Consider the following 22,536-nt stretch of genomic DNA (forward strand, 5'->3'; position numbering starts at 1 on the left):
ATATCCTTTGCCTGCTTTTCTATCGGACTGTCTTCTGATTGATTTGGTTCCTTTCCCTTTCCCTTCAGAGCTTCAAGAGGAGCCTATGTTTATCCCCACTTCCTCGCCTTTCTTTTACTCTTCAACCCACTGAAATCCAGGTCAGACCCTCACCTTTCCAGTGAAATGTTCTCCCCAAGATCTCCAGTGAGCTCCTAATACTAAATCTGATGAAGGATTTCCAGTCCTACCCCGGGACCATGCAGCACAATTTCTACCTAGACACTCCTTCTTGGCCTCCACAACCACTCTCCTGGCGTTCCATCCTTGGACCTTCTCCTATCACCAAGATTCCCTGGCCTAGGTCCTAAGCCTCTTAAACTCGTGTCTCTCCTCCACTCCTGCTCATCAGTTCACATCCTTTCCACCATGGTCTTTAGTCTTGCAACAGCCTCCCATCTGAGGTCTCACCCTCACCAGCCTACCACCCTCACTGCTATATGAGAAATGAATCCATGACTACAGTCCTCCAGGGGCATCCCACAGCCCCAAGGATTTGGTTTTGCAAGGTGCTACCTAGCCAGAGACGTCACCGATACCAAACCACTTACTGCTGCCAAATGTGCCAAGCTCTCTTCTCACTCTTCTAATGGGAGCTCCATGCCCTCCTTCCCATGTGGGAACCACCTCCAGGAAGGCCACCCCAATCCCTGCACCCTACAATTCCCCATTGACATCACTGCAAAGACTGACCACCTGCTGAGGTGCCCAGCTCCAGCACCTTGCACAGGGATTCTAGATGCCCAATAGATGCTGGTGGAATGAACACACACACCTCACTGAAAAAGGTACATCTTTGCCAAGCAATCAGGCAACGATCTTGACCATCTGAATGTGTGATGTGTGGGTATCGTGTTGCTTTGGGTGGTAAGCCCCATGTTAAATATCTCTAGTATAGGGGCTGCTGAAACTATAAATGAGAACACTGTATCTGGGCAGCTCAATTCCTTCTGAGATAAATCTCTTTTCCTTCTACGTTTGTAGGGCAAGGATGTGGGGAGAAAGTCCTTACCCATGTGCACTTACCCATGTTACTATGGCTGAAACCCAGGTTACACTCAATCTTTGTATGGCACTTACAGAGCCAGTATCATAGAGCTAATCCTTTAAAAGGCCACAGGTCAATGAAGAACCTGTTAAGTGTAGAAAAAGTTCAGTCTAACCTCCCACCACTCTTTGGGGAAAAGTGCAGAGTGCAGGTCTGAACCATGTGTCATTTTTGTAAAGGGAGAAAGTTTAAGACCTTCAGCAGAAGCATCAGGTGCACAAAAGCCTGAAGATTACCTGAAATGACCACCAGAGGGCAAGCCGCTGATCAAACCACAATAGACCACACTCGTTTCTTTTACTGTGCTTTCCTTTGCTGCCCTTCGCAGTGTTTTTTTTTTTTTTCTTCTTCAAATTGAAGATTTGTGGCAACCTGGTGTTGAACAAGTCCACTGGTGCTATTTTCCCAGTGGCATTTGCTCATTTTGTGTCTTTGTGTCACATTTTGGTAATTCTCACAATATTTCAAACTTTTTCATTACTATTTTGTTAATGGTGATCTGTGATCAGTGATCTTTGATGTTACTATTGCAAAAAGATTATGACTTGTTGACAGCTCAGATGATTAGCATTTTTTAGCAACAAAATATTTTTAAGTTAAGGTATGTACATTGTTTTTCAAACATAATGCTACTGCACACTTAACAGACTACAGTATAGTGTAAACGTAACTTTTATATCTACATCTGTATCTGTCTATCTCTGAGGTATGCCTATATATGGATTTTTATCCTCACAAACCATGGATAAACGCCATACTGTCTGAAGATCAGAAATGAGAGCGAGGTTCTTGTTTTCTCTCTTTTAAGGCTTGATCTCTTCTGCACTCTGGTAAGATCAAGACAGTAACAGGCGGTCCTGTCACCCCACAAACCCCACCAAATGAAAGCCACATAAAACTTTCAATTTACAGAACACACACAGTTTTGTATTTGTCTTACATAAAAGTTATAATCAGATCTCTAACGTGTTTTAGGCTTTAAAACCCTTTGAGGGACTTCCCTGGTGGTCCAGTGGTTAAGACTCTGTGCTCTCAATGCAGGGGACCTGGGTTCGATCCCAGGTCAGGGAACTAGATCCCGCATGCGGCAACTAAGAGCCCACATGCCGCAACTTAAAAAAAAAAAGATCCCACGTGCTGCAACTAAGACCCAGTGCAGCCAAATAAATAAATAAAATAACAAACTAACAAAACCCCTCCCCAAAACAAAAAAACCCCCAAACCAACAGATTCCAATTCAGGCATCATTTGTTGAGGACCCATGACATGGCCAAGCACTGTACTAAGTGTATTCACAGACGTTAACTAGTTAACCTTATGACAACTCTGAAGCTGGCGTTAGGTATGACAAGTGGTCACATAGTTTCATTTATGTGAGCGAACTCATTTATTATGGAAATGAACCACAACAAGACTCATTAACATGTGGCTTTGGCTTTGGGTCAAACAATATCACTCCATGAAGGACACGATGGACAGCTGTCCTCTGCATCATCAAGAGACCCCAGGGATCCCAGCTACCCTGACACTGTACTGTGTGCTCCTACAAAGCCCAGATGGCTCTCTGGGAAGGGAAGGAAGAGACTAGAATGAAGAGTGCTCTAAAGAAGGCCATCTCTGGGCAGGGAACCTAGGCCCAGAGCCCACAGCCCCAGTCCGATGTCAAAGGAACACCCTTCTCTGGTGTGTGCCCTCAGCCTCCCTGCCTTGGGAGGCTCCTCCTCCTCTGCCTCAGGAGGATTTGGGGTTCCTTTTCAAGGCTTTACTGTTCCTTTCTGCTTTGTTCCTCTGCTAAAGCACCAACTTTCAAGTTCCAGAACAGCGTCTGGCACCTGGTAACATTGACATCATTCCAGGACCTCAGCTACTTCTCTGTGCTCCATGGGAATCCTTGTTTTCTAGCGGGTGCACAGCTTTTTCCTACAAGGTGAGACATTCGTGCAGAATGGCCTAGACCTCTGGACACTAAAACACCATCTCACAAACCCCACAGATGCCCCAGTCTACATCAGGGCATGGCCGGCCCACCAAACCTCTTCCTTCACCTGCCAAAAGATACAGAATGTGGGAATCCAGGTGATTCAGCGAGGCCCAGCTCACAGCGTTCACCTGGTGAGGAAACACACAGCAAGATGGAAAGATTGGTTTGATGCCAACTTATGGAGAGAAACAGACAAATACTTTCTTATAGAACAGACATGTGACTGACTGCTTTCTTCAGGTCTCACTCCTTGAATAGGGGCTGGAACAAGCATTCTGAGAACAAGGAAGCTCCCTGCCCCACCATGCAGAACCTTGAGGGGAAATGGAAGAAGTAACCCTCAGGCCTCAGTCCTTCATCATCAGCATGGGCCATCTGGTATACCCTCTGGTATAGGCCAGGGATGAATTCTCTGCAATGGACCTCACTTCACCCAGAAACCATTTTCAACCTGTGTCCATCTTGTGGCTCATGTCTCAACAGAACAGAAAGTCACAGCTTCTTACAGATGCAGCCATCACCCACTGCAATGTTAAAAGTTGCCCCCTAGACAGCAAGCTCCTTACATTTACATAAATTTCAGTGCTGGCTACAATTGACTGGAAGATTGACACAATATTCTGACACATTGGGAGGACCCTCCCTCCACCCAGCCCTCTGTGGCCCACCTCCCAGGAACTCTGTGCTTTAGCATGGGCTCCTTTGGATCAACTTAACCCTCCTGGAGGGAAGTCCCTGCAACAGTTTAATTAAAGCAGCACTGCTTCAAGTGCTCCCCCATGTAAATTCATTTCTCTTCCAAGACGAGAAACTAATGAGGCCCTTTTCTTCCCCTATGAGTTCTCAGGATCTAAAACTCCATTTTTTTCCTTGAGAAAATGAGGTAACCGAACCCTGCCTTCTTCACAAAGCTCTCTCCTCTACTCTGAATTTGGCCAATTACCGCAGTGCCCTGGATCCAATGGCAGAGCAGGCTGCCATGGCTAAAGGGAAGGGCAGCGTACCTTCCGGTTGGTGAAGTAGAGGTTTTCATGCATGTGCACCCTGAGCGTGGGGGTCTTCAGGCCGTGCAGGTTGATGATGCCGTACTTGGAGCCCCCGACTTTGACATCGTTCACGGTGAAGAGCCGGTCACTGTTGGTATCTGCCTGGAGAAGGGAGGCGGACTGTGGGTGGCCTCCCAGGCTGAGCCACGCGGTCTGCCAAAAGACCGTCTCCCCAGCCCCCACGCTCTGTGTGTTTTCACCAGGTGACGGTTCTCACCCATGAGGAAGTGCGGAATGACCTGACTTGCCCCTACTTGGTGTAGCCATCACTGGGCAAAGCTGACAGGCATCTGGTCTCACAGTTCAGGAGCAAAAAAGGCAGTGAGGGGGCATGGCCAGTCTGCACAGTGACCCCTCCCAGAACTGGGCTTGGGAGAGTCCTAACGTCCACCCAGAGGAGTTTAGATGAGCCACACGGTGACAGAGCATGTGGCCACCATGAAAGCCACACAGCAATGTGGAAAATGCTAATTATTACTGCCAACGGATAAAAGAAGAAAGCAAAATTGTATTCCTATTACATAGGCATTGTGATTATCACCAAGTAAAAAGAAAGGCATCGCATGGGGAAAAAAAAATTACAATAGCAAAGATGGTCCTGGGATGTGGGTTATTTTTAAGATTTTCTTTTTTCATTTAAAAAATGTGGTTAATAATTATTTCAAAGCAAAACCTTTATATGTTTATGTGTTTTTAAAATATATTTATAAATATACACAAATACACATGGGTTTGGGTGCTGGTGAAAACACACTCACTTTGCAAGTTTACTCGGCAAGAACAGTTATATTCCTGAAGAATCATTACCAGTGACTAGAGTCAGATCTGAAAACTCTGATCCCTGGGTGACAAACTGCCCTTCCCACCCCTCTGGGTCACACCAGCCATCCAGTCATCGTAACTCTGGATCATGGGGAGGGTCTTCCAAACACCAGCACACAAAGCATGGAGACCAGGTGCTCAGGCCATGCTACGCAGCAGGTGCACAGTGATCTCCACTGTCCCCACCCGCTTTACTGAAGAACCCCAGGGAAGGGGCTCCTGAGGGGAACCCACCACAAGAAAGTATTCTATTTGATTCAGGTCAAACTGTACCCCAAACACAGGAGAAAACATGAGTCCTGGCCCCCGACACTCCTTACGTGAAGGGCTCTGTCGTAGAGGTCCTGGGGCAGGACCTCAAGGGTAAATTCCGTAGCCTCAGCCTCCAGTCCTGTCAGTAGACCTGTCAGTAGACCAGCAGGCTGAGGCTCTCTATTTCGTGTCCTTCTCTCACTCTCCTTGGCTGTCCCTCAGCCTCCAGGAAGGCCTCCAGGAGTTGCCAGTCCAGCTGAGAGGTCTGGCTACTTCTGTTTGCAGTGGACCCTCTGATCCTCTGCCAACATTTCTCTGCCCCCTGGCTTCCAGTCCGGGTCTAACCAGAAGCAGAGAGATCATTTTTTGCTCCCCGCAAATGATGCAATGGAGGTGTGCTGGATGTGCAGGCCCAGAGACATGGCCTGCAGGCCCCTGTTACTGAGGTCAGGGACAGAAAGCAAGAAACTAATACACTGTTGCTACTGAAGGACACTGGTGCTTCAGGTTTGGCCACCAAATCCTGTCCAGTATGGAAAGGATCAGAAGCCCCTGGTCCGCCATGTAACTTTTCAACTGTGTACACAACATACCCACGGGAAAGTTACTTTGTGATGGTTCTCTGTCAGCGTGTGTGGACCCCGGCTCTAATGTCAAATGACAGAGCTGTAGTGGGGGTGACAATGGTCACAGCACAGCCTGTCTTGCCAGCTTGGCATCTGCCAATGGGTAGCTGGTAAGTGCTTGTTAAAACCATAAAACCTGCTTTCATGGCTAGTGGCTTCTACACAGCCAGGCTTGATGAAAACAAATGCAAAGCCACGAATTGTCCAGGGGATGGCAACTATATCTCTGGAACCCACAGATGGCTCCCTCCCACTCACCAGTATCAGGTTAAATCGGTCACTTGCCAAAGCGGAGGGATCCGAGCTCTGAATTTGGACCTTTTTCCTCTGCATGCAGCTCACTCGCAGCTCATGGGCTAAACTGCAGAGGAGAAAGAGGGGGGGCAGGGGAGGTATGGACGTCATACCTAGATATCCATGAAGATGCAGGGGTTCTGCTCTGTCCCATACCCTGAAGACTACCTTCTCTCGTCAGCTCTCTCTCCAAATTAAATCTCAGCAATGGAGATGAGCAAGGCCCCAAAGAATCTCAATTTTAGAACTCTTAGGAAAACTAAAGCAAGGAAATGGGTGGCTCATTCACAGTGCCAAAGAAAGTCAAAACTAGAAGGACTTGTTTTGGATCATCTAGCGTAACTCGTTCTCTTGAGATGAAGAGAATGGGCCTGAGAAATGAAACAACCTGCTGAAGGGCACACAGTTCATGAAGAGCCAGGCATTCAGCTGCCCATCCGATTACCCCTTTTCCTCTCCACCAAAGACTGAGCATGTTTCAGGGTGAAGAACAGATCTTTCTAACTAGACCTTTAACTCTTTTCCCTCTCAGAAGGAGAGAAACAGAGGACAAGCACACCCCTACCTGCCCTGGCTGACACTGCCTGCAGGGCTGGCCTTCCCTGAAGGGGCCTCCCTGGGTAAGCCACCCACACTCATGTTGTTTCTTCACTGGCCCAGGTAGAGCAGGAGGCAGCAGAATGCAGGGGTTAGGAGCTCAGGCCGGGGAGTCAGACAGATCCCCCCGCTTGCTAGCTTTACCTTGAGCAAATCATTCCACTCTGAGTCTCAGTCTCTTCTCCTGGAACCTGGGGAAAGTGTCAACCTATCTCACAGGGCTTTAGTTAGAACTGTATCAGACATCACCAGTATTTAAAGTTTAGTACACATCCATTTAATGTTCCCTTTTTGGTGACAACTCATTAGAAGGAGAAAAAGAGGCAGAAGGCTGACGGGAGGAAGTTAAAGGACCTTCTACTTAACTAGAAATGATTTACAAGTAACAAAGAGGAGCCATCTTGAGAAATTTCTGCCCAGTTTCTCTGCCTAGATCCCCTCTCCTCTCTCCCTGGCTCTAAAGGAAGGATGATTCTCTCAGGGCTGATTTCAGCAGCAGAAGCAGGCTGTTGAGCTGAAGCTCCTCAACTGTGAACACTCCTCACAGAGTAGCTACATGCTCTATCCTGACAATTCTTGGATCATGGAAATAAGAAATAGGAAAAGAACATTCATGAAGAAAACATAACAAAGAGGTATTATCTTACCGGCAGTAACTGGTGACGTTGAGAAAACCCAGCTTGCTTTTTTGTAGTAAGGAAGATGCATTAAATCCCAACCTGGCTATTTTCTAAATTAAAGAGAGAAAGATTCATTGAAGTTTTATGTTATTGTATAATGAATTATGTTTTTAGGATTCTAGTCTCCTCTCCTTGGAAAGAGGAAAAGCCTATCACAACGAAGTATGTGTGAGTTGGGAAGTCTGCTCAGCACCTCTCCAAGTCCCCCATCAGTTTATACCTGAGGGGATGAGGCCACTGAGCTAGTGAGTGCAGGAATGGCGCTGGACACTCAGGTCTGCAACACGCTTTCCATTCGACCTACGGTTACTGTGGGGCCCAGACTTTCCATTCCATCGTCCCCATGATCACGGAAATGTCCTGGCATCTCATCTCCAGAAGGGGTACCAGAAACCCTCGTATCCAAACCACACACTCTGGTTTTCTATTTAAAATACACAGTTACAGAGGCTGTATTGGGCTGCTACCCAAGAGACTCCTGGGGAAGGACAGAATGTAAGAATTCCTGATGAAACCCAGCAAATAAGAAAAGGGGGGTGGTGGTGGGAGGAGATTTCTTGCCTGTTCTTATTCTCTTCATCAGGTTCCTGTCAGGGAAAATTCGATGCCACCCTCCTAAAGTGCGCTACACTGAGGGTTACAGGGGCGTTTAATTGGCACCTCCTCGCGGCAGTGGGTGGATGCTGGTGGGAGTGGAGGGGACAGGGCAGCTCCCGGGGCTGTGGAGCCTACCTTTCCCTGCTTGTCCTCTTCCTCCAGCAGCTGCAGCCTTTTGCTCTCCATTTCCTTCTGCCGGATGCTCTCCTTCGTGAGGGGGTTGCAGTTGTTATGTCCAGGGAGCAAGCGGAAGTAGCGTTTCTTTTCAGGGTCAAAGTAATAACCTGGTAGATCTTTAGTCAAAAGAAATAAAATCCAACTTAAAACACCGTGAACCGAGCCACCCAGTGAGGAGCCCAGGGGCCTGTCTACCACCCCTCACAGCTGCCGGCCTTTCCTGTGGGGCAGGAGGTGGGCTAGCACTGCCAGTCACCATCCCGGGCCCAGTTCAGTCCTGTTGGGGGCTGTTTGCCTCAGGATCACGGTTCTTGTTTCAATTTGCTCCCAGAATTTCCTCCAAGCCGGGAATGGGCTGATCACACACATGGAGTATACCCACACACAAGTGAAGACACACAGGACTGAGGAGAAGGGCAGCCAGAACAGACATAACTAGATGACGAGGCACAACTAGGTTTCATCTCTCCCCACAGGCAGGGCCGGAGGAGCCCTGTCCAGCAGGCTGCCTTACCTGGCACAGAAGAACTGCCAGCTGTGCTGGAGGAGGTCGACGGGGCCTCGTCATCGCTGTGGCTGGAACCCTGTGGGCTTTGCTGTGCCACTGTATTATTCCTGTTGACACACAGTCAAGGTTAACTTGCAGCCAATCAGTCCCAGTCATTCTTTGACTCTGGGGTCCTGCAGTTCCATAGCCTTCACCCCAACCCTCGATTACTTGAGGAGCACTGACCCCTTTTTCTTGGAAGCAGTTTACCTACTGCAAATACACCAAAGTTAGGGCATGGTTTTTGGTTTCTCATCCTTAAGAGGATGCAGGTCACAGTAGTTCCTCTTTTGTATCTCCTCATTTGAGCATTTTGTGAGGTCTTTTGGAATTTTCCAGATGAAAATGAGAACAGAAATCTTGGCCAATAAGAATTTTACCAGCTGGGCTCATTTGTCAGCTCAACAGCAGTTACAAGGCCAGGTGAATTTCATTTTTTATTGGATTCAGCAGTACAAAAGTTTAAATTTTACTTGGCTACTCAACCCTGCAGATGGAGAAACTGGGGTTCAGGGCACAGAGGTGATTTGCTCAGCAATACCGGGATAGAGCCATGGTTTAAATACTCATTTTGCAAAGCTACAAGAGGCTTCTGTGGCAATTATAGGCTGAAGGATATAATGAAAGAACAAAAGACCTAATTTTAGAATTCTGGTAAAATCCACTTTAAAATCAAGAACTTCCCCTGCCCCCTATAACACCAAAAGGAATACAAACTGCAAAACTAGGTTAAAGGAACCAAAGAACCCTCTCTTTTGTCTATAAATACTAACTATGCACAGTTTCAGAGAAAATTATTTATTCTCCCTTTTTACGGCCCAGAGCTTCCTGAGGAAGCTCACCTGTGATCAGCAGCAAGAGGAGGATGGATTAAGTGTTATAACAAATGTCTGCATCTCTAGCCCAAGGACTGCTGCCCCATTCTTTCCACAGGGAGCCCGGAAGGCGGCTGTCCAGCCGGCTTCCACGTGACTCTGCCAAGCTGAATCAAGACTCTCTCCCTGCACAGATCACAGTTTGCTGCACGACACGCTCTTGAGGGAAGGCCTGGGGCCCAAAGAGTATCCATGGTTCTCCTCATAAAACATACAAACATTGGGTCCTGATCTTTCTACAGTATGGGTCATGTTGGGGACTTTGGCTCAGAGTCCCTATTATTCTGCACCAAATGAGGTCCACCATATACACAGGGCCTACACAGAGACAGGCAGCCTGATGGGGCTTTACATACATTATTACGAGCCTCACAAGAGAAGTATGGTACAAGAAGAGTGACTCAGGTGATTAAATAGCTTGACCAATTTCACACAGGAAAAAGCAGAACATCAAACCCAGACCTCCTAATTCCAAAGCCCTTGTTTCTTCCACAACATTCTGATGCTTTTTTTTTTTTTTCTGTTTGAGTTAATCTGTTCTAGAGAAGCATACTGGCATTCGACATTTTCTGACCCTATAGCTAGAAATCTGTCCATTTTAAAAGGAGATCTGGAGTGTGAAAGAGTTTTGAAATTGGCATATGGGTCTCCTTTGGTGAGGAGAGGGCTGTGCAAAGACTTCCTATGGCCAGAAGTAACGTCAGCAGCCCTGAACTGTGAAGAGGTATCCTCTCCTGGGGTGGGGTGGGGTGAATCAAGTTTTGAGATTAGACTGTATTTCATTTATGCAGAAAAATAAGTAGAGTGTGGAAAATATTTATTATGGGGATTTCACCTAAGTATACACTGTTCTATTTTTCAAGCTGGGTGGTAGGTACCTAATATTCACTGTATTATTCTTTATACCTTTTTGTGTTTATTAAATACTATATCATATTATATATTATATAGCCTTACCTAGGATTTAGGCTGAATTAATGAAATTACGTTTCCAGAAAGCTATTTTCATAGGCTGAAAAAAAAGAAGAAAAAAGACTAAAAAATGGAGAAAGAGCTCCCCAGTTGTATCAGATAATGTTTACTTCTAAGCCTGTGGCTAAGGCTCCAGCCAGAAGTCACGGTCACACTGAAAAGAAAGACAAGTGTGGCCACCTCCTCACTACTCAAAGTGTGGCAGGCGGGCTGGCCCCCAGCAGACACCCCCTTGGGAGCATGTGAGAAGCACAGACTCTAGTCGGCCCGACCTCAGAGCCTGCATTTTGCTGAGACCCCCAGGGAGTCATGTGCGTGTGAAGGTGCTGTCAACGCTAGGCAGACACTGGGCAACAGCACTTGCCTCTCATTAGAACCATGCTGTCTGAACCAAGGGTTGTGTCGGTGGCTCCTTCTCCCATGTCTTCTACTCTGCCCCCTGCTTTTATGCATTTCAGCTGCTAAAAGAGAAAAAGAAAGAAAATTACATACAAATGCACGTGTGCACACCTTTCTCTTCTGTTTGCTTGTTGATAGTTCCTTCATGCTCAGAACTAGGCAAAAGGATGGCCCAACCTGGGTTATCATTAAAGCCGCCACTAAGCCTTACCTGTAGGACTGCCACCAGGTGGACACACAAATAAAACCCAACGCGTCTGTAGCCATCTCTCTGGCTGCAGTCCTCTTACCTCACAGCTGATACCTGGCCTGACAACCTACCAACCTCCATTCCCCAGGTCACTGTGTGACATGTTGACAGACTCTCACAATTACTTTCCGACAACAGTTTGAGCCTGGCATGAGAACCCTCCTAAGCTAGTCTTCTTTTTGTTACCAGATTAACTCCAGAGCATAAAATAATTTTTCTTTCGATCCACACACATCCCTATTCATAGAGAACAGTTAATCGTGAACACTATCTCTTCCTCGGTTTCAGTATCAAGCAGGAAAAATTGTGAACAAATTAAATGGGGCCAGTGGCATGTGACTTCTCAATGTGCTTTAGAGAGTGTTTTAGTTTCCTGAAGTACACTAGCTGTTAAAGGGAAGGATGTGCACATGCATTTGTTGAAATAAGGAATGATGTCTTAAAGACACTGATGTTGCCTTAACTATTTTGAGTGGCTTTTTCAAGTCTTATCTTGTATGGCCTGAATTTATCACTTAATCATCAAATCATCACAAGTTTTAACATTGGGAATCACATTAGGAATTCTTAAAGAGACTGAACTGTAGTACACAGACCAGCTGCTGCGAGTTTCATGCTTTCCCAACACCTGGTGATCCTTTCCCCACTCAGTGGAGACACTGTGACATCTTACAGAATACACTTTAAAAGTATATTCAAATGCCGTTAACAAAATTAGAAAAAAATTTCTAGGGCTGAATGCAACCAAAGAATAGATTAGAAAATCTATTTGCTTTTATTTTCCAACTTCTACTTTTGAGTAGAAAGTGCCTGTTATCATCAAACAGAGCACCAGAAGTCTGGACCTACATTCCAGAATTCAGTATTTACCCAACGACTTCTGTGTCAACCTATGATTGTGAGTTGGGGCTATTCGATACAAAGGAAGAGAAATTTAGTGAGTATAGTACTTAACCAAACATTTCGTGAATTCTGTAATGAAGTCCTTGATTTGCCTGCTTCAGAGTCAGTGGGAAGCAGACTCCACAACCTGGATTAGTTTAACCAGCCACTCTCTAGTCCTGTGCCAGAATGAATAAGCACTACAAAAGCTCATCAATATAGCCATGCCGACTTGGAGTCATCACAAATGTCTCACTTTCATCCTCTGCTGGGACATTATAAATTGACCTAGTTTTATTTATTCCTAATCTGATTCACTCCCAACAATCCCGGGTGTTATCACTCTCCTAAAACCCCTTCCCACTTCCTCTTAGTCACACTTAGTAGACAGCATAGCTCCCTACCTCACCCAGAAGAGAGATGTTACCAGTACGAACACCCCCAACTTCTTTTTCATCCCCTCCACAAATGCCTGCCTTTACTAATTCTTATCATCTTCCTTTTTGTCCTGGAGAAACAGGTGTCCCTGTGCCTTTTCCAGGCAAACCCATCCCTCCTGGCTGTTGATCTCATTTCCTTCTCAAACTCTGCAGACATCTGTGTTCATATATGTTTAATCAATCTCCCCCTCTCCTTATCTCAGCTTATAAACACGCTCAGGTTTTTCATTTGTATGTGCTCCACTTCCAATCCAAAAGGAACAGAAATGTTCTGGAAGCATGGTCTATATGTACACATGCCACTTCTTTATTTTCCAATCATTCTTCAACTCACTGCAGTCAGGCCTCCTCCATCCTCACCGTTCTGCTAAAATGCTCTTGCTGAGGTTAATGATCACCTACTTGCCAAAGTTAGTGGTCTCTTTTTAGCCCTTATTCCTACAACACATGACACCACAAAGCTTCACTCTTCCCTAGGTTTCTGGAATATCTTTCTCTTGGTTCTCCTCGTACTTGTCAAGTTCATCCTTCTCTAGTTTCTCTTGGGTCACCCACTCTGTGTTTACCAACATTCTGTCCCAGATCCTCTTCATTTTATACTTAATACAATCTCACCTGCAAACACTGTTTCATCTCTAACCTAACATCAAGTTCTTATAAAAGGCTACCTCCTGTCTACTTTCACAGACCATGTTCCAAAGCGAGTTCATGATCTCTCTCTAGTTCCTAGTCTGCTCTTTCACCTATCTGTATTTCCTTTCTCTGAAATTCTACTACTGCCCCACCCCCATCCAAAAATATAATAATTTTATTCATTTTCCTCAGCAACCACTTTAATGGCTCCTGAATACCACATGCATAGGTTTCCCTTTGGATCAATTATCTTAAGCCTCAGACAAAGAATAAAGTTGTATTTATTAATTAGTTACATTACAGGCTAAAGGCACTGTGCACAGGAAGGGAAATACGTATGGACGGTGATAAGAAAACTGGTAAGAAAAATAAGCCATATTGACATAAGATTATCATTATTACCAACCAACTCTACAAAAAAAGATGAAAACTTATTTAGACTGCACATTCCGTACATGATTTCAGTTTGCTTTAGTTATGAAATGATGCATGAATAGTGGAAAAGCATAGGTAATGGCGAGTCAAAGGCGTCAGATCACCCATCAGGACGCAGGGTCACTGGCCCACTTGCAACACCGTCCTCGGTAGAGCACTGCACAATCAGAAGGACATGGTAAATAACGAAATAAATGTTGAGTGCTGGTTTTGGCCAAAGACAATATTTCTATTTATTTATTTATTTTTGGCTGTGCTGGGTCTTCGTTTTCTTTTTTTTTTTTTAAAGTATTTGTTTATTTATTTATTTATGGCTGTGTTGGGTCTTCGTTTCTGTGCCAGGGCTTTCTCTAGTTGCGGCAAGTGGGGGCCACTCTTCATCGCGGTGCGCAGGCCTCTCACTATTGCGGCCTCTCTTGTTGTGGAGCACAGGCTCCAGACGCGCAGGCTCAGCAATTGTGGCTCACGGGCCCAGTCGTTCCGCAGCACGTGGGATCTTCCCAGACCAGGGCTCGAACCCGTGTCCCCTGCATTGGCAGGCAGATTCTCAACCACTGCGCCACCAGGAAAGCCCCAAGACAATATTTCTAAACCACCACCTCACACAAGCACAGGTGCAGGCACTGCAGTGGGAGAGAAGGGAGTGATGGCTCTGAATGGAAGAGCCAGAGGGGAGAGTGAGTTTGAACCCAGTCCATCAGGCAAGGCTGGCAGAGTGAGGGGCCTGCAAGCAGTTTGGTATGGCCAGAGCCTAAAGTACAGGGGCTGGGAGATTAGGCTAGAGAGGCAGGCAGGGTCAGATGCTGAGGTCTCTGGGTGCTCGGTAAGTTCACTGAGTAACATGACTAGACCTGCATTTTAGAAAGGCAGCGGTGGAGGGAATAAGTTGGAAGTTAAGGATTGCTGTAGCAACTCAGGTTACATGAACCCACAAACACGGAAGTGATACTTGGGATAGAGAACCCTGAATTTAGAAAGATTTAGGAGGTGAATTTCATGGGAGAGGTGGAGAGAGAGCAGCTGAAACCTGATCAATGAATAACTGGTAGTGTTCTGACCTGAGAGACAAGGAAGAGGAGCAGTTTGGGGAACGAAGACAGTTAAGTCTGATTTTGAACAAACCAATCTCAAGATGTTTGTAAACAGGGGTCTGGGAATTCAGAGGGAAAATGAAGCTAAAGATATAGATTTGAAAGTCACCAGCACATGGTAACAGAGTGAGACAAATGTGGCTCCAAAGCCAAATATATATATATAGCAAGGATTAAAATTCAAAATTAGAGACAATTTTATTGGACAGTAATATGAAGTCAGCACAATCAGTTTTTAGATTGGTATTTCTCAACCAAGGGCAATTTCACCCACCAGGGGACATCTGGCAATGTCCAGGGACATTTTTGTTTGTCACAACTTGGGGGCAGGGAGGGGTGGGCTGCTATGGCATTTGGTGGGTAGAAGCCAGGGATGCAGCTAACCAGCCTACAATACAGGACAGCCCCTTACAACAAATTATCCAGCCCCAGATAGTGCTGAGGTTAAGAAACCCTGCTCTAGATAGGAAGCACTCAATCATAATTTTCTGGGTGAAATGTTGAATCCCAGCTCCTCCGGAGCCACTCTGCCAGGCACAGACATTAAATAAGATGTGTTGTGGAAGGCTGAGCTTGGCTTTGCCTTTACACAAGCTTTCAAGTACTTGAAGGATAAAGAATAATAATTTCTAAGAGACCATTATTCTAGAAAGACAACGTTAATCTCAAACAAATAAACAAACATGATTTGACTTTTTGGAAAATGATTGAGCAATACTTATCAAGTAATTTAAATGTACATGCCTTCTTCTGGGAATAGATTCGAAGAAAATAATCCAAAAGGTTGTAAGAATTATAGGCAAGATATTTACTACAATTTTCCAACTCACTTTCTAAAGCTAGTAGTCCTCTGTTGCCAAAACCAGACAGAGGTATCACAAGACAAGAAAACTATAGATCAACCTACCTTATGGACACAGCCACAGATCCTCAACCAAATCCTAGCAAACCAAATCTAGATGCATATAAAATGGATAATACACCATGACCAAGTAGGATTTACCCCAAGTTCAACATACAAAAACCAATCAACGCCATACACCACATTAACAGAATAAATGAGGGGAAAAACCTCCACGTGATTTTCTCAAGAGATGCAGAAAAAACACCAGACAAAACCCAATACCCTGTCATGACAAAAACTAGGCACAGAAGTAACTTCCACAACTTGATAAAGGGCATCTACCCCACAGCTAACATCATAATAGTGAAAGACTGGAAGCTTTTCTCCTAAGGTTAGGAACAAGACAAGGATGTCTGTTCTTACCATTTCCATTCAACATTGTATTGGAAGTTCTAGCCAGGGGAAATTAGGCAAGAAAAAGAAATAAAAGGCATGCAAACAGGAAACGAAGAAGTAAAACTATTTCTATTGGCAGATGACATGTTATACATACAGAAAATCCTAAAGAATACACACACACACACAAAAACTACTGGAGCTAATAAATGATTTAAGCAAGGTTGCAGGATACAAGATTAATATATAAAAATCAGGGCTTCCCTGGTGGCGCAGTGGTTAAGAACCCGCCTAACAATGCAGGGGACACAGGTTCGGGCCCTGATCTGGGAAGATCCCACATGCTGTGCAGCAACTAAGCCCAGGTGCCACAACTACTGAGCCTGCTCTCTAGAGCCCGCGAGCCACAACTACTGAGCCCGCATGGCACAGCTACTGAAGCCCGTGAGCCTAGAGCCTGTGCTCCACAACGAGAAGCCACCGCAATGAGAAGCCCGCACACTGCAATTAAGAGTAGCCCACGTTCGCCACAACTAGAGAAATCCCGCGCACAGCAACGAAGACCCAACGAAGCCAAAGATAAAATAAATAAATAAATAAATAAATGTATAAAAAAATCAACTGTACTTCTATACACTAGCAATGAATAATCTAAAAATGAAATTAATACAAAACCATACAATAGCATTACATTACATTAGCATCAAAAAGAATAAAGTATTTAGGAATAAACTTAACAAATAAGTGCATAACTCGTACACTTAAAGTATAAGACATTGTTGAAAGAAATTAAAGAGGACCTACATAAATGGGAAGACATCCATGTCATGGATTGGAAGACTTCACATGGTCTACAAATTGATGTACAGATTTAACACAACCACTGTCAAAATTCCAACTGCCATCTTTGGAGAAATCGACAAGCTGATCCTGAAATTAATATGGAAATGCAAGGGACACAGAAGAGTGAAAACAATCTTGAAAAAAGAGCAAAGTTGGAGGACTCACACTTTCCAATTTCAATGCTACAGTAATCAAGACACTGGTACTGGCACAAGGATAGCAACATAGATCAATGGAGTAGAACTGAGAGTCCAGAAATAAACCCATATACCAATGCCAATTGATTTTTGACCAAGACCATTCAGTGGGGGAAAGAATAATCTTTTCAACTGCTCGGACACCTGGACACTCACCTGCAAAAGAATGAATCCGATTCCTACTTCACATCATATACAAAAATTAACTCATGGATCCAAGCTCTAAAACTGTAAGACTTTTAGAAGAAAACAAAGGTATAAATCATCATGAACTTTCAATAAGCAATGGTTTCTTAAATATGACACCTAAAGCACAAGAAAAAATAGATTAAGTAGACTTCATCAAAAGTAAAAACTTTTGTGCAAACACACTATCAAGAAAGTGAAAAGGGGGCTTCCCTGGTGGCGCAGTGGTTAAGAATCCGCCTGCCAACGCAGGGGACATGGGTTTGAGCCCTGGTCCGGGAAGATCCCACATGCCATGGAGCAACTAAGCCCACGAGGCACAACTACTGAGCCCGCGCACCTAGAGCCCGTGCTCTGCAACAAGAGAAGCCACAGCAATAAGAAGCCTGTGCACTGCAACGAAGAGTAGGCCCCACTCGCCACAACTAGAGAAAAGCCCACGCACAGCCACAAAGACCCAATGCAGCCAAAAATAAAATAAATTAAAAAAAGAAACACCACCATTCACTTCAAAAAAAAAAAAGAAAGTGAAAGGACAACCCACAGAATGGGAGAAAATATTTTTAAATCGTATATTTGATAAGGACCTAGTATCCAGAATATATAAACTCAACAAGAAAAAAATAACTCAAAAAGTAAGGAAAAAAATCTGAAGACGTTTCTTCAAAGATACACAAATGGCTACTTAGAACACGAAAAGATGCTCATCATTAGTCAATAGGTAGATGAAAATAAAAACCACAATAAGATATCACTTTACACCTACCAGGATTGTTATAATAAAACAACAAACAAACCCAAATAACAAGTATTGGTGAGAATGTGGAGAAATTGGAACCCTCACACACTGCCGGTGGGAACGTAAATGCTGCAGTCACTTTGGAAAACAGTTTGGCAGTTCCTCAAAAGGTTCGACATAGAGTTACCATATGACCTAGCAAAATCCAGCAGAAATGAAAACATATGGCCATATAAAAATCTGGACAGTAATGTTCATAGCAGCATTATTCATAATTGCCCCAAAGTGTAAACAATCCAAGTTTCCATCAACTGATGACTCAATAAACAAAATATAGCACATCCATACAACAGAATGTTATTCAGCCATAAAAAGAATGTAGTACTGAGGCATGCTACAATGTGGATGAACCCTGAAAACACTATGCTAAGTGAAAGAAGTGGGACACAAAAGGCCACACACTGTATTATTTATTTGATGTATATGAAATCTCCAGAATAGGCAAATCCAGAGAGGGAGAAAGAGAGAAGTGGTTTTCCAGGTGCTGAAGGAAGAGGGGGTACAGAACAGGGAGTATAAAGGTTCAGGTCCTTTTTTTATAGCTTCTCGAAAGTCTGCTTTTCTGTTATGAATAATTGCTTTTTCCAGTTACCCCAGATGAGTTGATAAAGACTCTGATTAAATTGTTTTATGTTTCCAAGAATAACTGTTATATCTTTTTATTATCTAGGTGGTAGCTTAGAAAATTTTTTATAGAATTTTAAATGATTTATGGTGTTCCATGTGTTCTAGTTTATGTTTTTTTAGGCAACATTCCACCAAATTACTAGCTTTCCAAAGGCTGTAGTACCATGTATAATACTTTAGTATGACAACAGTTTAAAAAGAATTTTTTTAATTCAAGTATAGTTGATTTATAACGTGTTAATTTCTGCCATACAGCAAAATGATTCAGTTATACATATATATTCTTTTTAAAATATTCTTTTCAATTATGGTTTATCATAGGATATTGAATATACTTCTCCGTGCTATACAGTAGGATCTTGTTGTTTATCCATCCATTCTATATATAACAGCTTACATCTGCTAACCCCAACCTCCCCCCGCCCCTCCCCCCTGGCAACCACAAGTCTGTTCTCTCTGAGTATGACAGCAGTTTTGCTTTAAAGCCAGAATCAAGTTGAATGTGACTCTAAACTAAAATTTATGCTTTGTTCATTTGTAAAACATGGATATATTGGTGTCATATTTCCTTTATTCTGTTTGATTATACACTTGTTGAAAGGTAAATTTACAGATCAAATGATGAAACTTCATGTTTCAGTAAAAGTTTTTTCAAGAAAAGAAAACTTGTCTTTTTATTTAAAGCTTCATGGGATAGAATTTATATTTAATCAGAATGACTAGATAGGATCCTTTTGCGGAGTCAACCTAAAAGAAGCTAAATGGAATTGGTAGATCTTTTGGTTTTTGATATCTACTTTACTATAGGACTCCCAACCAGGTACAGTACATTAATATGAAATACTCTGAAACCCATAATCTTAAGAAAAAAAAAAAAGTGTGGGAGTTATACAAAAACATCATATATCACTAAGTAGGAAGTTGAAATGACTGGGTGTGTAATATTTTTTAAAACCTTCATTTTAGATCAGCATAAATATCCTTCCATTTTTCTCCCCTATTTTCAGGAGCATTCCATTTTGATGTTTAGCATAGCAAGCCAGAATAAAGTTTTACAATTCAGCAATCCTGAATTCTGAGTCATATTAAGATAAAAACGGAAATGAGACATGTACTGAGGAAAATTAATTTTCTTCTTCTGTAATGTCTAATTCATCTTCTTCTTGTTGATCCCCTCTTAGTCCACAAGTGGACACCTGTCCTGTTGCAGACACTTAGCTAAAAAAAATCTCTGAAAAGGCAACTCTGAATTTGCTCTTACAATATACAAGTGAGATGGATAATCGGGTGAATACCTAGAGCTTCTGAAAACCTCACATCTTCTCATCAATCTTTTGTATATTTTGGTAGGCACCAGTGTATACCTCTGAAGCTTTGCTCTGAAATAGCATTTCAGTAGTGATAAATTCTGAAAATACAGTCTTTATATCCTTTACTTTCTGCTTTTCAAAACTGCCAACAGTTTCCTCCAGATGAGCGTAGTTTGCACAGCATCCAGGGTAGCTCTCTGTAAGTGGGTTCGCCATGAAATAACATGTCCAGCGCATGGGTGTGCTGACTTGTCCTTTCTACTTCAGGCAGCTGCTTAGCTTCTCCATTCCTTGATGCTGATGTCGCTGTGAGGTCATCCCGTTTCGTTTCTACAATGGTTCCTTCGGCCGCAAGTCTCTCAGCTGCGGTGGCGTACCGATAATCCTTAGGTACGGCACACTCCTCAGCGCTTTTTCCGGCCCTTGTTCAAATCTGTGGTCTCCACGGAGACGCTCTCGCAGAAGAGTCGGCTCTGCCTCGCAGCCGGGCAGGTTTCTGCGCAGGCGCGCCAAAGACTTGGCGCAGCTCTCGAAACTGCTCCCGGTTTGAGCGGCCCAGTTTCCGGGTACCGCTTCCTTCCCCTCCCCCAAGACGCCATTCTGGGCCTGGCCGCCAAACTCCGACGGTGCGACCCGAAAAGGCCCGGCCTGTGGGCCTCAGGCTTGAGGGGTGGCGGGCAGCCCCCCTCCCGGCCTCTGTGAGAGGTGGGCCCGGTCTCGGCTTCGGCCCACAGCCGAAATTCAGCACGGGGCGGAGGCTCCACTGCCCGCACCTGAGCAGCCGCCTCAGCATCCTGCCGAGCACGTGGCCCGGAGCCCGGGGCCTGGAGCCTAACAATGCCTCGGCCTAGGCCGCGCCGGGGCCACAGTGCTTATTTTTGGGGTGATGAAAATGTTCTGGAATAAGATGGTCGCACGACCTTGCGAATATTCTACAAAACCTGCCAACCCGTACACTAAAACGGAGAATTTTATGGTATGTGAATTATATCCCTCAAACAAAAAAAGATTTTCTACTACAGCAGTACTATACCATTTATGAGTGAGGCACATCCTAAATATCCAGCGACAGGTTTATGGGGATTATAGAGGCTACTGGACTGCAGCGTGGAAAACGCTAACGCCACTGGTTTGAAAAGCCCTAGGCAAAATGGCCTCCACCGGGGGCTTGCCGTGGCCACCCTGTGTCGGCCTTTATTTAAAACTCTACCTCACAAATGAGGAAATGGAATCTTAGAGGGCTAAGCATGCTGCCCATAAAGACACAGTGCGTGGGGGAAACGGCATTCCACCCCTGCTGGTCCGGCCCCAGGACACCACCTCAACTACAGTCTCCACCGTTATTTAAAACTGGAGTGTGGGGTTTTGGACTTCTGTTTCCTCCAGGAAGCTGTGGTCTCAGTCTTCTTTCCTTCGGGCTGTTTCTGCGTCTGCCAAGGTCTGTGGACCACACCACGCCCGTCGCGGGGGACGGGGTGTCATGGTTTCTAAGGACAACTGGGGAGACGACGAGCCTTCCTGGACACGGCAGGCGCTAGCGTGGAAGGCGTGGCTTTGTCGCTACCGTAACCCGGTGTGGAGGTTACCTCGGGAAGCTTGGGTTCATCCCACGGCTCCGTTACTTTACCAGTTCGCGAGTTACCTCAGGTAAGCGACAACCTCACTAGAGCTCTTCTGCGTCTGACGGAGGTATTACACTACCACCTACCTCACTGGGCTGGTGTATGGAAAGCTTAGTAAATGTCTGTAAAGCAGTTGGCAGTGCCTAAGCACTCACGAGGCGCTTGCGTTAGCTGTTATGCTGACCTGTCTGAAAAAATCAGCCTCAACCTGAACTTTCAGGTAAGCCGCCACCAAGGGCCCGCAGTCCATTCACTGGCAGGTGTTGGGTGGCAACTTCACATAAGGATTTAGAAAAACTCTCCTTCAGGGCGGACACGGAGAGGCGACACTCGGGGTCCCCCTCCCCCCGTCTTTACGGCGGCAGATCCGACAAGACGCGCGAGCTTCACCCGCCCACCGATTCCCCACAGCCGGAGCTCGCCGGCCCAGCCAGCCACCCACGCCAGGGTCGTGCAGGCGTTCCACGTGCTCGGCTCCTCCCCGCCCCTTTCTCGGGCCTTCCCCCCACCCCCATCCCACCCCGAGCTCTGTCGGGGTACCAGCAGCCGCTCCCGTACCGACGCCAACACTACTTAAGTCAGCGTAGACTTACTTGATCAGAGGGGCCTTTCCGGCTCTCCCTCGGGCGCAGGGTCTACAAGAGTAGGAGCTAAGCGTAGAAGGACGCGGAAAGACCGAGGTCTAGAGTCTGCCAGTTAGTTGTTTCGTTCTCGCGTTGTCGCAGCGGATAGGGCCATAGCGGCCGCCCCTTCCTTCTCATTGGACGCGTTTTCTGACTGTCTACGCCAATGGGGTGGATCTTAGGGAGGGGGAGGGGATTGGGAGCTCGGCTCCGCCCAGGCCTGGCGACGATGCAGCGAGTCGGCGGCAGGCTTGATTGGGCTTGGCGCGTTTGGGGCATGGCCGGGCGCGCTTGGGGGCAGGGCCGGGGCGGGGCCGGAGGCTGAGTTCGGACCCCGGGAGCTCCGACGCTACCTCTTCTCTAGCGGTGGGAACCCCACCCAGCACTGGGTATTTTCTGTGTCCAA

At 45.4% G+C, this 22,536-nt stretch overlaps 1 protein-coding gene and 1 pseudogene across 5 annotated transcripts in view; both read right to left on the bottom strand.

Moving 5' to 3' along the window:
• DCAF4 (DDB1 and CUL4 associated factor 4) overlaps positions 1 to 22,189 on the bottom strand; it is a 34,895-nt gene extending 12,706 nt beyond the window's left edge. For 2 of the 5 annotated variants that reach the window (XM_068543350.1, XM_068543332.1), the window contains exons 1-8: positions 22,101 to 22,184; positions 10,918 to 11,014; positions 8,674 to 8,774; positions 8,118 to 8,275; positions 7,353 to 7,435; positions 6,073 to 6,175; positions 4,073 to 4,216; positions 3,147 to 3,196 (exon numbers count right to left, since the gene is read on the bottom strand). In XM_068543350.1, the coding sequence (XP_068399451.1) occupies positions 3,147 to 3,196; positions 4,073 to 4,216; positions 6,073 to 6,175; positions 7,353 to 7,435; positions 8,118 to 8,275; positions 8,674 to 8,774; positions 10,918 to 11,006 (728 nt within the window). In that variant the 5' untranslated portion in view covers positions 11,007 to 11,014; positions 22,101 to 22,184. Of the gene's footprint in view, positions 1 to 3,132; positions 3,197 to 4,072; positions 4,217 to 6,072; positions 6,176 to 7,352; positions 7,436 to 8,117; positions 8,276 to 8,673; positions 8,775 to 10,917; positions 11,015 to 22,100 lie in introns of all 5 variants that reach the window. The other 3 variants (XM_068543357.1, XM_068543342.1, XM_068543362.1) reach the window with 3 other exon arrangements.
• LOC137775215 (CBY1-interacting BAR domain-containing protein 1-like) lies at positions 19,700 to 20,678 on the bottom strand (annotated as a pseudogene).
• Positions 22,190 to 22,536: the final 347 nt, after the last annotated feature.

This window comes from Eschrichtius robustus, chromosome 1, assembly GCF_028021215.1.
Source record: "Eschrichtius robustus isolate mEscRob2 chromosome 1, mEscRob2.pri, whole genome shotgun sequence".
Lineage (NCBI taxonomy): Eukaryota > Metazoa > Chordata > Mammalia > Artiodactyla > Eschrichtiidae > Eschrichtius > Eschrichtius robustus.